Source organism: Myodes glareolus, chromosome 19 (assembly GCF_982192425.1).
Source record: "Myodes glareolus chromosome 19, mMyoGla1.1, whole genome shotgun sequence".
Lineage (NCBI taxonomy): Eukaryota > Metazoa > Chordata > Mammalia > Rodentia > Cricetidae > Myodes > Myodes glareolus.
Window position 1 is genome coordinate 6,009,913 of NC_142044.1, and position 18,183 is coordinate 6,028,095.

The 18,183-nt window shown below is 46.7% G+C and overlaps 1 protein-coding gene across 4 annotated transcripts in view; it reads right to left on the reverse strand.

The window, feature by feature from the left end:
- Dpys (dihydropyrimidinase) overlaps positions 1 to 18,183 on the reverse strand; it is a 103,586-nt gene that overhangs the window by 19,230 nt on the left and 66,173 nt on the right. For 2 of the 4 annotated variants that reach the window (XM_048457439.3, XM_048457437.3), the window contains exons 9-10: positions 14,377 to 14,536; positions 12,471 to 12,891 (exon numbers count right to left, since the gene is read on the reverse strand). In XM_048457439.3, the coding sequence (XP_048313396.2) occupies positions 14,411 to 14,536 (126 nt within the window). In that variant the 3' untranslated portion in view covers positions 12,471 to 12,891; positions 14,377 to 14,410. Of the gene's footprint in view, positions 1 to 12,470; positions 12,892 to 14,376; positions 14,537 to 18,183 lie in introns of those variants that run through there. The other 2 variants (XM_048457438.3, XM_085679022.2) reach the window with 2 other exon arrangements.

Here is an 18,183-nt window from a genome sequence, read left to right on the forward strand (position 1 = left end):
TCTGTTTCTCTTTCCTGGTCTCAGGGGTTGCAATCTCCAGGCCTAGACAGGCCAGGTAGATAGTGTAAGTTAACAAAGCCAGGCAGGCGTGTAAGAGCGGTCCACCTGAACCTCATCTGCAGGGCGTGGAAGACTTACTCTATTTCCCACAGAGCTACTGACTTTTCCCAGAACAGCCAGAGACCCAGATTGTTATGGGAACTTGTCTAATCGTTAATGTTAGAAGTAAAATTGGATTTTAATGTGTTTTTAAAATAGAGTGGAGCCCAAACCATGAACTTTAGTTCATGAATTCTGCCCCGTTGCTCTTTGGGGATCTTCTGTGTTAATCAACTAGAAAATGGGACTCTACAAAATCTAGAAGTTTGGGGCTAAAAGTGCCTACTTTTTCTCATTCTTGACTTCTAATTTGGAAAGGGCACAGAGCTCCGACAGGAGTCCTGGATTCTGACTTTTGTCTGACTCTGCATTAGCTATTATATTCATATTAATTTGCTTCAGTGGCAATGACCTTGAGATGTCTACCATACTCCCCCAGCCTGTGAGCCAAGAAGGCCTTCGCCTCAACAACTTTCTTACCCTTCACCTTTAGATATCAGCTTCCTACAGCAGTTGGTGACCCAAGTAGTTTCCAATTTTCTCAGATTAGAAGTCAGGTTTGTTTGGTGCTCTGCTGTGCCTAAACCCCAATCAGTGCATTGCCTAAGCATTCCGAGTCACCTTCCCTCAGGATCAGCTGTTAGCAACTGTCACCACCCCATGCAGACTGCTACATCTGTCTCCATCTCAGCCACACCTTCTCAATCCTCCCAGCCTTTTCTCCATAAACAAAGCAAAAAACAATTTAGAAGCACTTTGTTCAGAGTGTTTTCCCCCGAGGAGAGTTTGCTATGACTATACACCGTTGTCTTCACTTATCACAGCCAACCCCAAGTTGCCTGGTGGCCTTGCAGGTTGGTGAGGCAACTTTAAGCAGTCATGTTCAAGTCACAGGAGGAGGGGCAGAGGTTTACAGCAGGATCAGGTTGGCTCTCAGGTAGTCCCCACATCAGGATGACAGGCATTCATCCCCAGAGGTACTGCATGTGTCCGGGCACTCTCGAAAATGCTGTGTTGAATGTATTGTGGTCAATTCTATTCCTCAGGGTTGGGGATAGAAAAATGTCCACTCCTTTTTCTCATCCACAAGTATAAGGGTAACTTGGGAACATTCCCATTTGTCTGTGGGAGACTTGAACTTTGGAAGTCAGAGATTCTGGAGAGTTCACACCTCTCAGCTTTATCTCGTGTTTGACTTGCTGAATGTGTCCATTTCCTTGGTCTGCTGTGACCAGAAAGCAGACACTGGATGGCTTCACATGACGGGAAATTTATGGCCTTCTCTCTTCATCTCCTCCAACTTCCGGGGGCAGCCGGAAGTCTTTGGTACTCTATGATTTTAGCACTGTTTTCATGTGATATTCTTCATTCTGTACCAAACATTCTATTAAATCCCTCTTCTAAGCAACACATCATTTGCATATAACCTGTATGTGTCCTTCCTGATGCTATAAAAGTTATCTCTAGATTACTTAGAGATGCCATGTAAATAATGTGTTCTCCCTGATGCTATAAATGATCTCTAGGTTACTTAGAGATGCCATGGAAACACTGTGTCCTCCCTGATGCTGTAAATGATCGCTAGGTTACTTAGAGATGCCATGGAAATGCTGTATAATTCAAAGAACCCAGAACCCACGAACAGAAAGGGCCAACTATGTTGAAGGAACTGGGGATGAGGTTTTGAGCACAGCTTTGTGAAAAGGAGAATTCATCCAGTATAAAAAGCAGCTAGCAAAGACACCCCCAGCAAACGTCAGACCTGCACCATTAGGATGAACAGTGCTTATCTTCTCGTGCTGGCATGGAAAGGGCAGGAAATGTCAGGATTCGAGTTGGTGATGAAATCAGGAGACAGTTGTTCTAAAATGTTTGGAATGTCCCTTAGACATTGTGATGGCTCTGTTCCCTTGAGTCTCTTGGAGCAGAGGGGGACCAACCCCAAACAGCAGACCTTCGCACTATACGGAGCCATGCCCTTAAATGCTATGGTAGGTTGAACAAGGTGTCCCCAACAGTCTTGGGCATTTAAATACTTGGCCCTCTGTTGGTGGCACTGCTTGGGAAGCTTAGACGTGACCTTAAGGAAGTATATCACTGGAGGTGAACTTTGAGAGTAAAAAGCCCCATCTATTACTAGTCTGTTTTCTGCTTCATGCTTGCCATTCAAAATGGGAGCCCTCTTCCTGCCCCAGCCACCATGTGTACGGCTCGTTGTCATGACTCCACCCTGGTACCGTGTACTCTTATCCTTCTGGAACCATAAGCCATGATAATCTTTTTCTTCTCTGAGTTGCCTTGGTCATGGTGGTTTATCACAATAGAAAAGTGAGCAATACCAAGTCGAGCCAGTGACTGACACCTATGTGGAGCTGTAACTGACCTGGCAGGAATATTCTGAAGCGACACTTGTGTTCCTTATTGTGGCTTACAGACTATTGACACAGTGGATCCCAAGAAACTGCTGATTTCACTAGGAAATTTACACCGGAGAAGGACACCTTCTAAAGGCTGCTACCCGCCACAGGAGGACCTTGTCACCCAGAAAAGCGACTTTGTACAGCACAGAGAACTTGTCAGATCATCTGGCTGGGAGACTGGAGCCCCGACAACGATGTGTTGCGACAGACCCTGATTGGGGCTGCTCAGAGATGCGTATCTCTGACCTTACTCAAACTTCAGTTCCACTACAGAACCCCGAAGATGAACTTGAAGAAGGCCCACCGGATCTCTTTATCACTCTTCCAAACGTGGTCATATTGAATAACTTTCATGTTTCTGGTTTTTACTGTAAATTTGTCCACTCCAGTCCTGTTATCGAAGCCAGGTGGCTGAACCTGGCTTCTTGGGGCACAGATTATAAACACAAGGTCATTTATCCACACTGACTGCCAAGGGTAAATGGGACAGAGTTCTGCTATTGTATACATATGGAAATTCATCCTGAAAAGGCAAGTTGATTGTCAACCAGCATTTATGGGCCCCCATCCAAGCATCTCTTAGAACTCTTGCAATTTTACAGGTAAAAAGCCCAAGACAAAGCAAACAAAAGCCAATGCAGACCGTGGTCCAGAACTAACCCAGGGGAACAATAGGCTGAAAAATAATGGTTCTGAAGATTCAGCCTCACTAAAGTAGAAAACGGCGCCAAGGGAAAACACAAAGACAGGCTGGGAAGACTCCCAGCAGTTAAAGCGCTTGCCACGCACGAAGAGAACCGCAGTGTGGATCCCTAGGATCCAAGCGAATGACAGGCGGATGTGGCAGCTCCACCTGAAATTCAGCCCAGCAAGGAAGAGACAGAGAATCGAGCAGCTGATGGGACTAGTCACACTGGCAGCTGATGGGACTAGTCACACTGGCAGCTGATGGGACTAGTCACACTGGCAGCTGATGGGACTAGTCACACTGGCAGCTGATGGGACTAGTCACACTGGCAGCTGATGGGACTAGTCACACTGGCAGCTGATGGGACTAGTCACACTGGGAGCTGATGGGACTAGTCACACTGGCAGCTGATGGGACTAGTCACACTGCCAGCTGATGGGACTAGTCACACTGGCAGCTGATGGGACTAGTCACACTGGCAGCTGATGGGACTAGTCACACTGGCAGCTGATGGGACTAGTCACACTGGCAGCTGATGGGACTAGTCACACTGGCAGCTGATGGGACTAGTCACACTGGCAGCTGATGGGACTAGTCACACTGCCAGCTGATGGGACTAGTCACACTGGCAGCTGATGGGACTAGTCACACTGGCCAGCTGATGGGACTAGTCACACTGCCAGCTGATGGGACTAGTCAAACTGGCCAGCTCTGAGACTGACGGACGGACCTTATGGGACTAGTCACACTGGCAAGCTCTGAGATTGACGAACGGACCTTACTTCAAAGAATAAGGTCAATGAGCCATGGAGGCAGATTTCCAACATCAGCTTCAGGCTTTCATACACACACACACACACACACACACACACACACACACATGCACACACACACGGACGCATACACACATGCATGTGAAAAGAAGAAGAAAAACTATAAGGATTTGTTAGTTAAGAACAAAATATCAGTGAGACAAAAGTGAATTTTCACCATGGCTCTTGTTATTGCATGTGCTTAAGATTAAGTCCCAGCCTGCATCACTAAGGATGAGGACACTACCAAGGTCTGATTGCCATGGAAACTGTCAAGAAACTCTGAGAACCAAACGTTATAGTTGGATCCTTTCCATGGCTGTCTTTTCTCAGTCACTGTTCTATTGCTGTGAAGAGATGCCAGTTTATGAAAGAAAGCATTTGATTGGAGGTTTGCTTATAGCGCCATAGAGTTAGTCCGTTATCACCATGGTGTGCAGTGTGGCAGCCTGCAGGCAGGTGGGTGGGGCACTGGAGCAATAGATAAGATAACCTCTCACCTACAACCATGCTGGAGAAAGAGAGAGAGAGAGAGAGAGAGAGAGAGAGAGAGAGAGAGAGAGAGAGAGAGAGAAAGCACACTAACTAGGAAGTGGCACCCCTAGTGGCATACTTCCTCCAGCAATGCCACACCCACTCCAACAAGGCCACACTCCCTCAAAATTCTTTCCAAGGAGTTGTACCCACTGGGGACAAATCATTTAAATGGCTGAGTCTTTGGGGGAATTCCTCAGTCAAATCACCACATTTAATATGCCTGAAACAAACAGCCTTGAATGAGTCGATGAAAAATGGCTGACAAGAAGAGTTATTTCTTAACTAGGGGGTGTGAAGAAATTTTCTATTATGCTTTCATGTGTTTAAATGTATTTTTAAACTAATTATTTGAGAAGACAGTGTTCCCTTTCATGACACTCTGTATCAGGGCAGGATGTAAACATGGCTGAGTACCGCCGTGCTTGGAAGTGGGAAGCAGGCATAGCCGGATTGAGAATGGCAAAAGGCAGAAACAAGTTGCCATGGAAACAAGTTGCTAAATGGAGCGTGGCAATTCTAAACCTTGTATGATATAAAGAGAAGGAAAGGGGTTAGGTGAGACAAGACAGCATCATCCTGCAGTCGTAACACTCGGGAAGACACACATGCATGCGTGCGCGCGCACACACACACACACACACACACAGGAGAGAGAGAGAGAGAGAGAGAGAGAGAGAGAGAGAGAGAGAGAGAGAAAATATATTCCTGGAAAGAAGCTATATAGCTATGTCTATAAAGAAGTTGGGATGTTTCAGGCCCAGAAGCCGACTACCTACCTCCTTCAGTCAGGCCCAGAAGCCAACTACCTACCTCCTTCAGCCTGGCATTTTTACTTCCATTCCTTGCCTGCCTCTGTGTCACAACTAACATCCTAAGACTAATAGACAAAACCTCTGGGATGTATGAACTTGGTAGACCACTAACTTCCACCAACCCCAAAGCTAAGATAGTCACTAGGCAGTTCTGAGGTTAATAGAAAAATCTTCCCCATCTTGAGCAACTGGCTCTCTGACGCCCCTGCTGATGTATTTTATTTATCTTTATGTATGACTTTCTTTGCTATGTAAGACTGTAATACTTCCTGAAGCTGCTTCTGTGTCGGAACGTGGAACTTGGCGTAACCTAAATCTGTGTCCCATGGCCATGGTCATGCAAATTTGGCTCTAGAATAAACTACCTCTTATTCTCTTTAAGGTAGAAGCTGTTCATCGCTGTTTTGTTTTGAGTCCACAGCCCGAGACAAAGAACAAGACAGATGACCCATGGTTGCCAAGAGGGACAGAGAAGTGTTCCATGTATCAGGTACCAGAAAGAAAGCTAATTGTTGCCAAAGTCACAAAAAGGGTTCAAATTCTGAGCCTGTCTGATAATTTTGAGATCGTTAACTTATTTCTCTTTGTAATATTGCAGCTGATTGAATCTAGGGCCTAGTACATGCTAGGCAAGCGTTCTACTACTGAGCTACCTTTCCTAGCCTACTGCTTATACTTTTATTTTGAGATAGGGCTCCAGTAAGTTACAATCCTCCTGCCTCAGCCTCTTGAATAACTGGGGTTTCCAGCTTGTGCCAGCAGACCTGGTTTGCTGGACATTTTCAGTTTGGCCACGCTCTGCTGGCAGGTCACTCCAACATGACTAGGAGCGCCTTTTGTGTGCTAGACCTGACTTCCGTGTGCCAGTCTGGGCACGGAGGGGACAAAGGAGCCAGCCATCCGGAGCAGAGTTAGTCTAACTCCAGAGAAACCTTGTAGCTCTGCTTCTGAGCATCCTCTCTTCTGGGCTTCCTTCCTAGCCAACAGGCTCCACTGTCGCTTTGCCCAGGACTCTTGTCTTCTTGGCCTTAACCCCCAGCCCAGTGGCAGGACACCTCCCTGTGGTCAGCCTCACCTGCGTGTTCTAGCCTCTTCGTAGAGAACTCACCTCTAACATCCATCTTACTCACCCTACTGAACCTCCCACGTGCAGCCTCTTCTCTCTCTTTTCTGGGCTTAGCCTGACCTTGGCTTGACTGTGCTTGCATCTGGCTCCGATTTGGGCATGTGACCCTCAGTGTGGATAGCACCCTGACTCAGAAAATGCCGCATCATGAGCTGTCACCCCAACCTCAAGCTTCTGTGCACCAATAAACAAAGCTCTGGCTTCCTCCAGCGGGGTGAGCAACACCTCCACTTCCCGGATCCACAGCTAACCTTCCTTTTCTGCCCACGTTTTTCTCTCCGGTGTTAGGCACTCTCCTCGCAGAAGGGCCCTTCTGTGTGACTGTGAGCTCACTCATCTATTTTTAAACCCCCTACTTCTTTCTGATTGCTCTCATTCAATGTCTTCTCTTATTACCAGTCTCCAGAGCGACTGAGTGTGATGCTCACGTTGTCGTTACGGCACACTTGACACACTCTCATTGCTCTGTGCACAAATGTTGTCAGCTCTTTGGGTTCCTTCAGTCACACAGTCAAGGAGGCAGAGGAACTCTTATGAATGGTCTCCAGTTCATAGATCAAGAAACTGAGGTTCAGAGAGGGCAAGCGACGTTCCCCAGGCTGAACACACACCCTTAGAAGCACAGATACCACGTGGTCCCCAAATGGTCACCTGGCCATCTTGTATATTCTTGCAGGAGGCTCTGCCTCCTGTGGCTAGGTCTCCGAGTCACTCTTCCTATGAGTCCTTCCTGGTTGACAGGTAAGCCAGCATCCACCCAAGAACTCAGGAAACAAAACCACCAAGATGTTTCTTCCTTCTCTTCTCGGCCTTCAGATGCAGAGACATACTTGCAGAATCCAGGCCCCTGGAAAATGAAGTTCTTCATTTGTTCTTTGTTACTGCAGTGGTTTGAAAGAAAATGCCCCCCAAAGAAAGCGGCACTATTCGGAGGTGTAGCCTTGTTGAAGTAGGTGTGGTCTTGTTGGTGAAGTAGGGGCGGGCTTTGAGATCTCTCTTGGTCACACTTTGCTCAGTGTGATTGACGGACTCCTTCTGTTGTCTGCAAGACGTAGGACCTTCAGCTACTTCCCCAGCACTATGTCTGTCTGTATGTCACCATGTCCCACCAAGAAAATAGAGGGCTGAATCTCTGAACTGTAGGGGAACCACTCCAATTAAATGTCTATTAAATGTCTCCCTTTCTAAGAGTTGCTGTGGCCATGGTGTCTCTTCACAGCAACAGAAACCCTAACTTAAACAATTGCCAACAATCAAAATGAAACAAAGCAACAAGACTATTTATTCTCAGAGGCTTCTCCCACCTCAGGATGGGCCCTGAATCTCCAGCCCTGCAAGCAGAGCTGCCTGCTTGACTTCCAGGAGCCCAGTCAGGCCTTCCCAGAGGCCTCCTCAGCAGGGTTGCTTCTATGAGCTACCTTGGGCTTGTGTTCTGACCTTCCAACTATGCTCTAAACATCTCTTATCTCCACAGAACTGTTGCAGAGCAGCAAATACTGATTGGAGGGGGCATGTGTGCCTGTGTGTTTTCTCAGAAACCAAAATAAGCCTTCTTGTAACAAGACTTCCCAAGACAAGAGAATTATTTAGGGTAAGATTGTCCCCAAGGTATGAAGCCTCCCAGAGTGGTGAAAACTGTTTAAGAAGAGAAAACAGAACTGGAGGATGTGAAGGCCAGAAGCATGAATAACTCTTAACTCACTTGTCTGCACTGCTGAGAGAGAAGACTACTGGGCTGCAAGAGCAGGGTTGAGGAAAGTGGCAGGCTGATGGAGCTGGGTGCACCCCAAAAGCCAAACCCGAGACAGGTCCAGCGGGAAAATAGCTGGGTGATGAACCCAGTGTAGTGATGCTAGCTTCCCTCCAGTCCCTTCCCAGGGCTCAGCAGTGATGGGAAAATGGTGTCGGCTGGATAATCTGCCAGGCGGTCACTGCCTTCCCGCTCTGAGCTGACTGCTTTGTCTGCACTCTCCTCTGCTTCACCGTGCCCCAATGATTCCACTGCTGCTTCTGTTTCCAGAGTGACTCAGTTCCTTGGCCATGGTCCCTGCCGATCAATGCTGGCTGTTGGACCCCAAACCACTGGAATGTTCTACAGTGTTCTCTGTAGCTATCAGTATTGGATAGACGTTCTCTTTCTTCTCTGTGATTGTGGGTTCTTTGGGGTCACATTTTAGGAATAGGGAAATGCTAGACAAAGGAATGCTTTAGAACAGTTAGTCACAAATGGATGGGTTACATCTTCAGCCACCTGCCAACCACATGACCATAAGTCACACTTTGGGCAGTGGTTAAACCTCTCTGAGTGTAGTATGAGGGCTGGCTTGTTGGGGTATCTGTCCCGCCTGATAACCCACAGTCGGCATGCCCCAAAGAGAAAATCACACACAGGATTCCATAAGGTTATAAACTGATTGGCCCATTAGGTCAGGCTTCTTATTAACTCTTATAACTTATATTAACCCATTATTCTCATCTATGTTAGCCACATGGCTCCGTGCCTTTTTCAGCTGGGCAAGTTACATGCTGCCTCTTCAGTGGTCTGCGCAGGAGTGCTGAGGGAGCTCTGCTTCCAGAATACTCCCAGTCTCTTTGCTCCACCCCTACTTCCTGTCTGGCTTTCCCGCCTATACTGCATGCCTGGCCAATCAGCGTTTTATTAAAATGATCGACAGAATACAGACAATTCTCCCGTATCATCTGAGTCTTGGATAATCAAGAACAATGCTATCCCATGAGCCTGTAGACAGAATTAGGTGATAGAGTCCACAGAGCTTGGTCCTGGTGTAGGCCTAGTAGGAGGCATCACTTAGTACCTATTGAGCACATTTGCTTCATTAAAGAAAAAAAAAACAACAAGGGTCCTGTGTTCTTGTGGATACTACATCTTTATTATAAGGCAAAAATAAGACAAAACAAAAAAAAAACAAAAAACACACCCCACAGTTTGAAAAAGCTCAGTTAATCTGTTCTACCCTGTAGACAGAGTTTTCCTGTCCCACAGCAACTCTCAAATAAACACACTTAGGCTTATATTAATTATAAGTACTTGGCCAATAGCTCAGACTTATTACTAACTAGCTCTTACATTTTAAGTTAACCCATATTCCACATTTATGCTCTGCCATGTGGCAGTACCTTTTTTAAAATGGCGTGTTCATCTCCTGCTCTGCATCTGGCTGGCAACTCCAGACTCCGCCCTTCTTCCTCCCAGCATTCTCAGTTTGGTTCTACCACCTAACCTTATTCTGTTCAGCCACTGGTCAGTCAACTTGCTTATTAAACCAATCACAGGGACAAATCTTCACAGTGTACAAAAGGATTATTCCACAGCGCTACCTCTTTAGTTTTGACACAGAGTCTCAAGGGCCAGTCCCCGTGCAGGTGACATTTTTACCAATACCACCAACTCCAACTCACCATGGATGGCTCGTGAAACAGATGCAACCCAGACCATGAACGCAAACCATAATTTGTTGTTGAGCTACTTTTCATTGTGTATGTACTACAACCCTCGTCTCCTCTCTCACTGCCTGTTCTTTGAACAACAATTTCATTCTGTCAACCCAAAATTCCTAGGCTCCTTCCTGCACCAGTCTGTGCAGCTTTTCAGGGGGCAGTGACTACCAAAATGGTCTGGCTCAATGCCCCACAAATAGCAGATGCTCAGTAGATGATGGATGGCGTTGTTGCTCTGTTTAAAAGACTTGTCCACAGACATTTTCCAGCAAGAAACCAAGGGAGAAAATGGTCTTGACAAAAAGAAATCGAATTATTATATTGTATGCTTTTGGGGGTTTCAGCGCTAGGGAGTTTGGAAAGAAGGGGGGGGGATGGACAGGAAGGGTGTGTCTCTGGAGGACAGACAGGAAGGGCATGTCTCTGGACTAAATAGACAGAGGTCAGGGGCATTATGCATAGGATCTTAGTCTTCAACCATCCTTGCACAAAAAGTCTTAGCTACTGAATTTCTGTTTCATCAACAGAAGAACGGAAGCTGAGGATGGTTGAATGTCTTGCTGGGCTGGTTCAAATGCAGCTTTTGCAACCTTCGTGCCTTTGACAAGTCCCAGGGCTGCTTTCTTCCACACTGGGGAGAAGGGCGCCTGCCAGGATGAGGCTGCCTCCATGTTTCATCCATCCATGCCCGTACTTCCAAATGTATCTCTGCTCACACTACTCATGGTGTCCACATCCTGGCTCTCATGTCCACCGGCATCTCCAAGATGGCCACATGGCCTCATCTTGTGCCACCTTCCTTCTCGTGGCTTCCATTCTTCTACAGCACTAAGGGGTTGGTACTGCCAAATGTGGTGAACTTCGAGGAAAGAACAAAGCAGTCAAGGCTTTCTGGACAGAACATCTGTGTTGACTTATCACCTTGGGAGCAATGGGAGTTCACATCTGCTATATAGGGCTTGGGTCTCACAGGCCTCAGGACACCCTGAGAGGGCAAATTCTTGGCTTTGTTTTGTAAACGAAGAAACTGAGGTTTGGGAAGATCAATTAAACTTCATAAGAAGGACTTGGTCTCAATCTGTAAACTACAGACTGGGGCAATTTGTAAAATTCAGAAAGAGCGCCACATGCATGTGCAAATGCTTTGCTGGAGCAGAATCCTGTAGCCACTTCTCTCTTCCCCAGAAGAGCTGGGCAGGAAAGACTACAGAGGCTGCTTCTGCCGCATCGAAGGCCCCCTATCTTCATCTATATCAACTGAAGAACTTAGTAGGAATTCTTTCACTTCCTCTTCTACTTAAAAATTAAAATATGACCTCTGCTCAGCCATCACTAACCACACACTGTGCTGGGTGTGGGGGAGTGCCAGGGAGCTAGACAAGCCCCTCCCTGTAACTTCCAGAGGAGAAGTGTAGCAAGCAGCTCTACCCTTGGAGAGTATGCATGGGGTGGGGGTGGGAGGTCAGCTTCAGGACAGCGTGATTCCCAAATCTGAGGATGCTGACCTTACTTGTATAAAATGGTGTCACATTAACTACGTGTGCTCACCCTCGCTTATACTTGAACCCATCTCCTGATTACTTTTACCTCCTAGTGTGAAGTAGATGCTGGGTAGAGACTGAGATACTGTGTTGTTTAGAGAATCATGACAAGGGAATAAAATCTACCTGTCAGTACAGACCTTTCCTGTCTTTCTTTCTTACCAGATGTTTTTGACCCGTTGGTTAGAACCTGCAGATGTGGAGTAACTGCACACTGCATGAGGTGGGATGTGGTGATGGGGTGGATGTGCTTCACCATGGAGTTGCATAAAAGAGGACCTAACCTACTTTGGAAAGCCTGTGGGAAAAGGTGACATTTCAAGTGAGCATTCAATGATGCGTGAGGACTGACTTCTGGGTAAGAAAGCAACTGACTTATTCACTGGCAGAGGATTCTGTGTTCTATTGTAGAGTTGCCTTTGTCAAGCAGAGTGCAGGAAGAAAAAAAATGTTTTGCAGTATCAAACCTGAGAAAAAAGAATTTGCAGTTGAATTGAGCTGGAAGATTTCTCTTTGGGTGTGTCGAACCATCTTCTCTTCTGTGTGCTCAGAACAAATGACAGCTCAGTCCCCCACGGCCCTCTGTCAAAGGTGTAAACACATCCTCTAGTGGGCTAGTGTATCTATCGGAGTGTGGGTACATCCAAAGACGTCCCTCTTGGCCTATCTACTCAGAAAAAGAAAGAGAAGCCCCACCGCAAGGCACAAAGGGCTTAGGAGGATCAACATATCTCTGGGTGGTACCAATGCCATTTAATTCCTTCAAATCCTGAATCCATCAATGTGATTTGATTGGATAGTTTGCCTTGGACTCATTTCATGGTTGAACACATGGTTTGATTTCCTGGGACCTGTCGAGGGACTTGGCTCATGGGAGCCACTGAAACCAGAAGAACTTGTGTTTGCTTGTGGGACTCAATCCTCTGGGTCCTGGTCCCACCCTCCAGGCAGAAGGAGACACACACAACTCAGATACTAGAATACAAAGTGAAGCTCCCAGTGTTTATTAATTGCAATCAAATGTAAAATCATAGCGCTGTTTCAAAAAAATGCAGCCATTGAAACAAAACAACACAGCAACCAAAGCTATCCACAGGAAAGTCATCTTTAAAAACCCAGAGAAAGAAACCTGGTGTAGAGAAAGACGACACCCGAAAGGTCTCACCAATGAGTCTTCATGCGGACTTCCCATCCCTGAAACGTTCATTTATAGCTTCAATCTCGCGCAGCAACAAAGGCACAGTGAGGCAGGCGGCTATTGCTTCTGAGAGAAAAATCAAAGCGGCCCAGCGCGATTATTTCTCCTAAAGGATCTCGGGGAGTTGAAATAACAGACTCTGCTCCAAGGGCTGACGGCTGGCAGGGAGGCGGCCTTGGGGCCTTTGCTCCGCTTCTACCTTTGAAGAGAGTACAAGGCACTCAGTGTAACATTCTCCCTCACAAAGAGAGACCGAATTCAAGCTAACGCCAAGAAATGTTCTCATCAAAGTAAACACTAAGCCTGTTCCTGCAAAAGCTGGGAGTAGCGTGTGATCCCATCCAGCACCGTTTCTTTCTTTTGCTAATCTCTGGGATTTTAAATACAGTCTTTTTGAATCGCATGAATAATTCCAGTAATGTGGAAATGACAGAAGTCCTGAAGCTTGGGGCTAGTGGTGTTAAAAAATGACAATGCCCGACAATGAGAGCACACTGCATGAGGGAGCCAGGCCTGCCGTGTCCCAGAGTTCATTATCCAAATCCCCGCTGCCACAGGATTTTAGCAGGGAAGCACAGGCTGTCAAATGAGAATGTGCGCAGCACCCGAGTATGTAGAGAACCAGACCAGCGTCCAGCAGCGCTCCAACTGACACACACACACACACACACACACACACGCACGCACGCACGCACACATGCACATACACCTTTATCGATCGGGTCAATTTCCAATAGCACTGTCTGACCCTTTGACGTTGCCCCGTGACGTTTGTCATTAGTAAAGTCTACACTGAGAGCCACACAATGGAGTTACCAAGAAAACCACTGCAAAAAAGCATCTCACAACGCTCTAAGAACGTCCTATAACTGTGTGATGGGCTGCACCAACGGCTATCCTGTGACCCACAGTGAGTACGCTGGACATGCCTGCGAGTATGAGACTCTTCCAGATGGCTACATGCTGAGACATACAAATACACGTCACAATTTTAAAAAACAATCAGACTCTTGGAAAACCACCCGAAGGGGAAAATGGACATTTTACCAGGTCAGTGGAAGTGACGTCACGGAAACACTAGAGCTCTAGCACTGCCCTTTAGTGGTGATTTGATGGAGTAGGAACAGAAAACAGCGGAGGGAAAAGAAACTGGGAGAAAAGGGAAATAGCAGGAGTTTCAAAACAGAAATATCTGCGCGGCAGAAGGTGGCGCAGGAGTGAGCAGCGCCCACAGTCTCTGCAGAGGGCCGGAAGCAGCCGCCCAAGCTACCAGACACGCCCAGAAGACCATTGCACAACTTTCCTTATTTCCTCAATTTTCATAAATGCTAAGTCATATTTACAATACAAAGATTCATTTTTTTCCACATAAAGTTCTAGTTGGATTTTAAATATTGGCCATGGGACGTTCTTTTAGTACAATAGGTAGGGCTTTCTGCCTGCCACTCGCCTGTGGTTTTGCACTATAGAAGATTCTCTGGGGCTTCTTTGGAATATTCTCTAATATTCTAGAGAATGAATCCAGCTAGCCAAGGCCTGTCAGTCCCACTGCCCACCTACTGTTCTAAGTCATCCAGGCCTTTATCAGTGTTTCCTCCGCCTCCAGCTTCAAGCTCTGGACTCTTCACAGGCCTAAGAAGAAAGCTGCTATTTGATAAGCCGGCAATCATATGCGGATACTCACTGCAGAACGCCTGCTTTGTCCTTGCTCAGCCACATCAGCCGGATGAAGAGTGGCCCTGCATCCTGGTCCCAGCTCGGTCACCCTCTTCTGCCTCTCTGGATTTCAGTGTGAAGACATCTCCCTTGTAGGGTACACGCCGCACGGGCATAGGTGTGCAAGTCTGAAACAGAACACATCTCACGTCTCTCTTGTGGTTTTACACACTTGAATTTCAAGTTAGCCACAGATCTCTTCTTGAACTGAGAGAGAGCAATAACCATGTGGGTCTATCATGATGCATCCCACGTTTTTACCCTCGGTCCTCGGGAGGCAGAGACAAGGGCTCTCCAGGCCAAGCTGACCTGCTAGACTAGCTGATCTACGGGTTCTGGGTTCAACTGAGAGACCCTCCCTCATTAAAGAAACATGGGAGAGTAATGCAGGAAGGCACATGCTGTCTGTCGACTTTGGGCCTCAGCATGAACGACATACGCATAAACACATACATGTGTCCACATACATTCAAACACCCATACACACCAGCAAAAAAAAAATATTCCTAGAGAAAAGAGGCCAGAAAACGTTCCATCTGGTCCCACACCCTATAGCCTTTTTTCTGTCTTTTCTTCCTTTCTAAAAAAGTGATATTTTAAAAAACCTATCATATATTTATAAAATATTCTAAATTTGTTATTTTATGTGTATGCATGTGTTGCTTGCATGTATGTCTGTGTACCATAGCCATGCGCTGCCCACAGAGTCCAGAAGGAGAAAGCTTTGCATGCCCCGGAATTGGAGTTACAAATGGTTGTGAACTGCCATTCGGCACTGGGAACTGAACCCAGGTCCTCTGGAAGAGCAGCCAGTGCTCTTAACTGCTGAGCCGTCTCTCCAGCCCCAACTGCCTGGTCTACCTTTTCCCATCCCAGTTGCCCATAGCCCCAGAGGGTTTTCTTCTCTCCAACAACTCTTCGGATAGTTGGCTGCATAGTGCAATCATTTGCATGTGTGTTTTGTTTTCTTGGTGGCACATAGCAGGCCTTCTGTGGAACCTCACCTCTGCAGTGACCCATGAGGCAACAGGCTCAGACGGACTTGATTCAGGCCTTGAAAAGCATCCTGAACTTTAGAAGTCAAAGAACTCATGAGAAGTGACTGAACCACGGTGTTGGCAAACAGGCCCATATCCTTATGGGTGAAGCAAGAGGCTGTCTATCTCAGTGGTGACAAGAACGGGCTCTGGAGTCAGGCGGCCTGCACAGTTCTTCACTTCCTGCTTCAGCTCCCCTAGCACTAGCTGATGGGAAAAGCTGTCCTACGCTCCAGCTAGGAGAGCTAAACATAAAGCATGTAGAATAGTGCCTAGCATGGAACGTGTTCTCGGCCAATACAATAACAGGCAAAGACGCTCGTGAGCACACAAATTATTACAGGGTGCACATTGGCGGCTCAAACTAATACGCTGTAATGATCCACGGTGTGGGCTTTGAAGCGGAGTGGATCTAAGCTGAAACTTCCTCTTTCTACTCATCATTTGCAGGGAATGGACAAGTAAGTAAATGCCTCTGGGCCTACATCCTCGCCCATGAATAAAATAGTGAATAAAACCCATCTCCTTTGCTCTGCTTCACTGTCTAGCTTTCTCCAGCTCCCCGGATGTTTTCTCTTAGCCTTGATCTCTGAAGGCTGGGGTCGCCTAGCACCAATAGGACTCCTCTTTTCTTTCTGCCAGACAGCTCCCTTCGTGACACTGCACTTGGGAATTGAAATCTGCATTTGATGACTCTTAACTTGATCTGGAGTCTTTATCTCTTCCATTCCCGATTCCCTGATAAAAACAGCGGAAAACCACAGCAGAGAGGTGGGGAAAGTGGGTCATGAGCGAAGACCTAGGCACACACTAGGAACCAGAGTTCTGAGAGGTAGGATGCTGAGCCCTTCGGCATCAGGGCGTGCTGGCTTACCGGTCCCTGTATCCGAGTATCGAGTCGGGCCTGACGATCAACAACTATTGTGAAATGAAGGGAGGATGTTTGGTTATTGGACTTCTGGGAACTCTTTATGATGAGAGCAACATTAATTAAAAATATTCATATACTCTCTCAAGATGTATCTGAAGACACCGGGGGCCTGAGGATACATCTGGCATGGGTCATGCCACCTCTCCAGTGCACCCCACTCCAGAGTTGGCGATCACAATTTAGTGCCAGTGGTTTCCACCTCAACAGTACTGCAGTCAGATAAGACAGCCTGAAGGTAAACCCACGGGGAAAGGGGCCCTGAGTGGCACAGACAGAAAACAGCCCCTTATGTGACAGAGTATGGGTGCATTACTTTAGCAGACGAGAGTTCAATTTGAGTTCATCATATTTAATTATGATTGTCATTGTGATGTGTTAATAGAAAGGCAAAATGAGAATTAGATGCAGCGCTATGAATAAACATTAATCGCAATCATCATTATATCTACATAATTACAGAAATGCTTTCTGGTGAGTTGATCGGGGAAGAGGAGCATGTAAAGTGATGGAAAATGTGACTGTGTTATCCACTGAAGGAGATGCTAGAATGTCTGAAAGTGGCAGGAACGGGAGAGAAGCCTCCCCAGACCTCAGGGGGACAGCTGATGTCATGTCACCCACGGGAGTCAAGACACCCAGATATCCATAAAAACAACAGGAACTCCGAACGCCAGGCAGCACATACTGGCCTGACCTCCAGCAGACCAAATGAATGACAGCAGCCTCTGGATGAAGTCCATCTGCCCTGGTGAGGACAGAGGGCATTCTGAACACATTAAACTGAGCTACCCAGTGGCTCCCAGTGAGTCACTACAATGTAAGCAGCTCCTGGGTTCAACAGAAGAGAGAAAGCTTAAGGATGAAGGCATATGTATGCTATCATATATGTTACATATATGCTCTGAACATGCCCAAGGACAGTGCAGCAGCACTTAATATTCTTACTTCAGGGCTGGGTTCTCTGTTCAATTTGTCAACAGAAGGAAAAGTGAGAACCTACCCGCTGCAGCGGGATGACTGAGAACTCACCTGAGAGACAGGAGGCGAGGCTTATGCACCAAGTAGGGTTGAAACTTAATGATTAATGGGCTTTACAATGAACCTCGATTTTTTTTAAAAAAAATAAGTCTTTATTTATTATGTACAGTGTTCTGCCTGCATGCATACCTACACCCCAGAAGAGGGCACCAGATCTCATTATAGATTGTAGTGAGCCACCATGTGGTTGCTGGGAATTGAGCTCAGGACCTCTGGAAGAACAGTCAGTGATCTTAACCGCTGAGCCATCTCTCCAGCACCAATGAACCTCAATTTCTTAATCTATAAAATAGGACCAGCAGCTCTTTTCTCCAGGATTGTGAGAATCAAACTACAACACCGAATTGATGAGCAATAAATATTATTGGCTGAACAATGCAGAATGGTCAGATAAAGCAAAGAAAGAACTCAGGTTGAATGCCCTTCAAAGTGTGAGACTAGACATTGTTTATATTTTGAAGTATTTTGGTTGGGCATTCCTAGCTCTAAGATTTGACATTTGAAATTTCCTAGTGTTTCAGAGTTTGGAACATCTCAGGTCTCAGAGAAAGCATCCTTCCTGCAGCAGCGGTCTGGCAGACAGCAGCCGCAAGCCCTCTTCTTTCTCAGTGCTTAACATCCCAGCCATAGCCCTTGCCTCTTCCTGGGATGCAAATGTGCCTTTCTGTCTGCTTTCGAGCTTCCTGCCTGACAGGAACAAGGACTTGGACGCAGACGGCGAGCCGAAGAGCCTGCTCCAGCAGCCTCACCTTTGCTTGCTGTTCGCCGT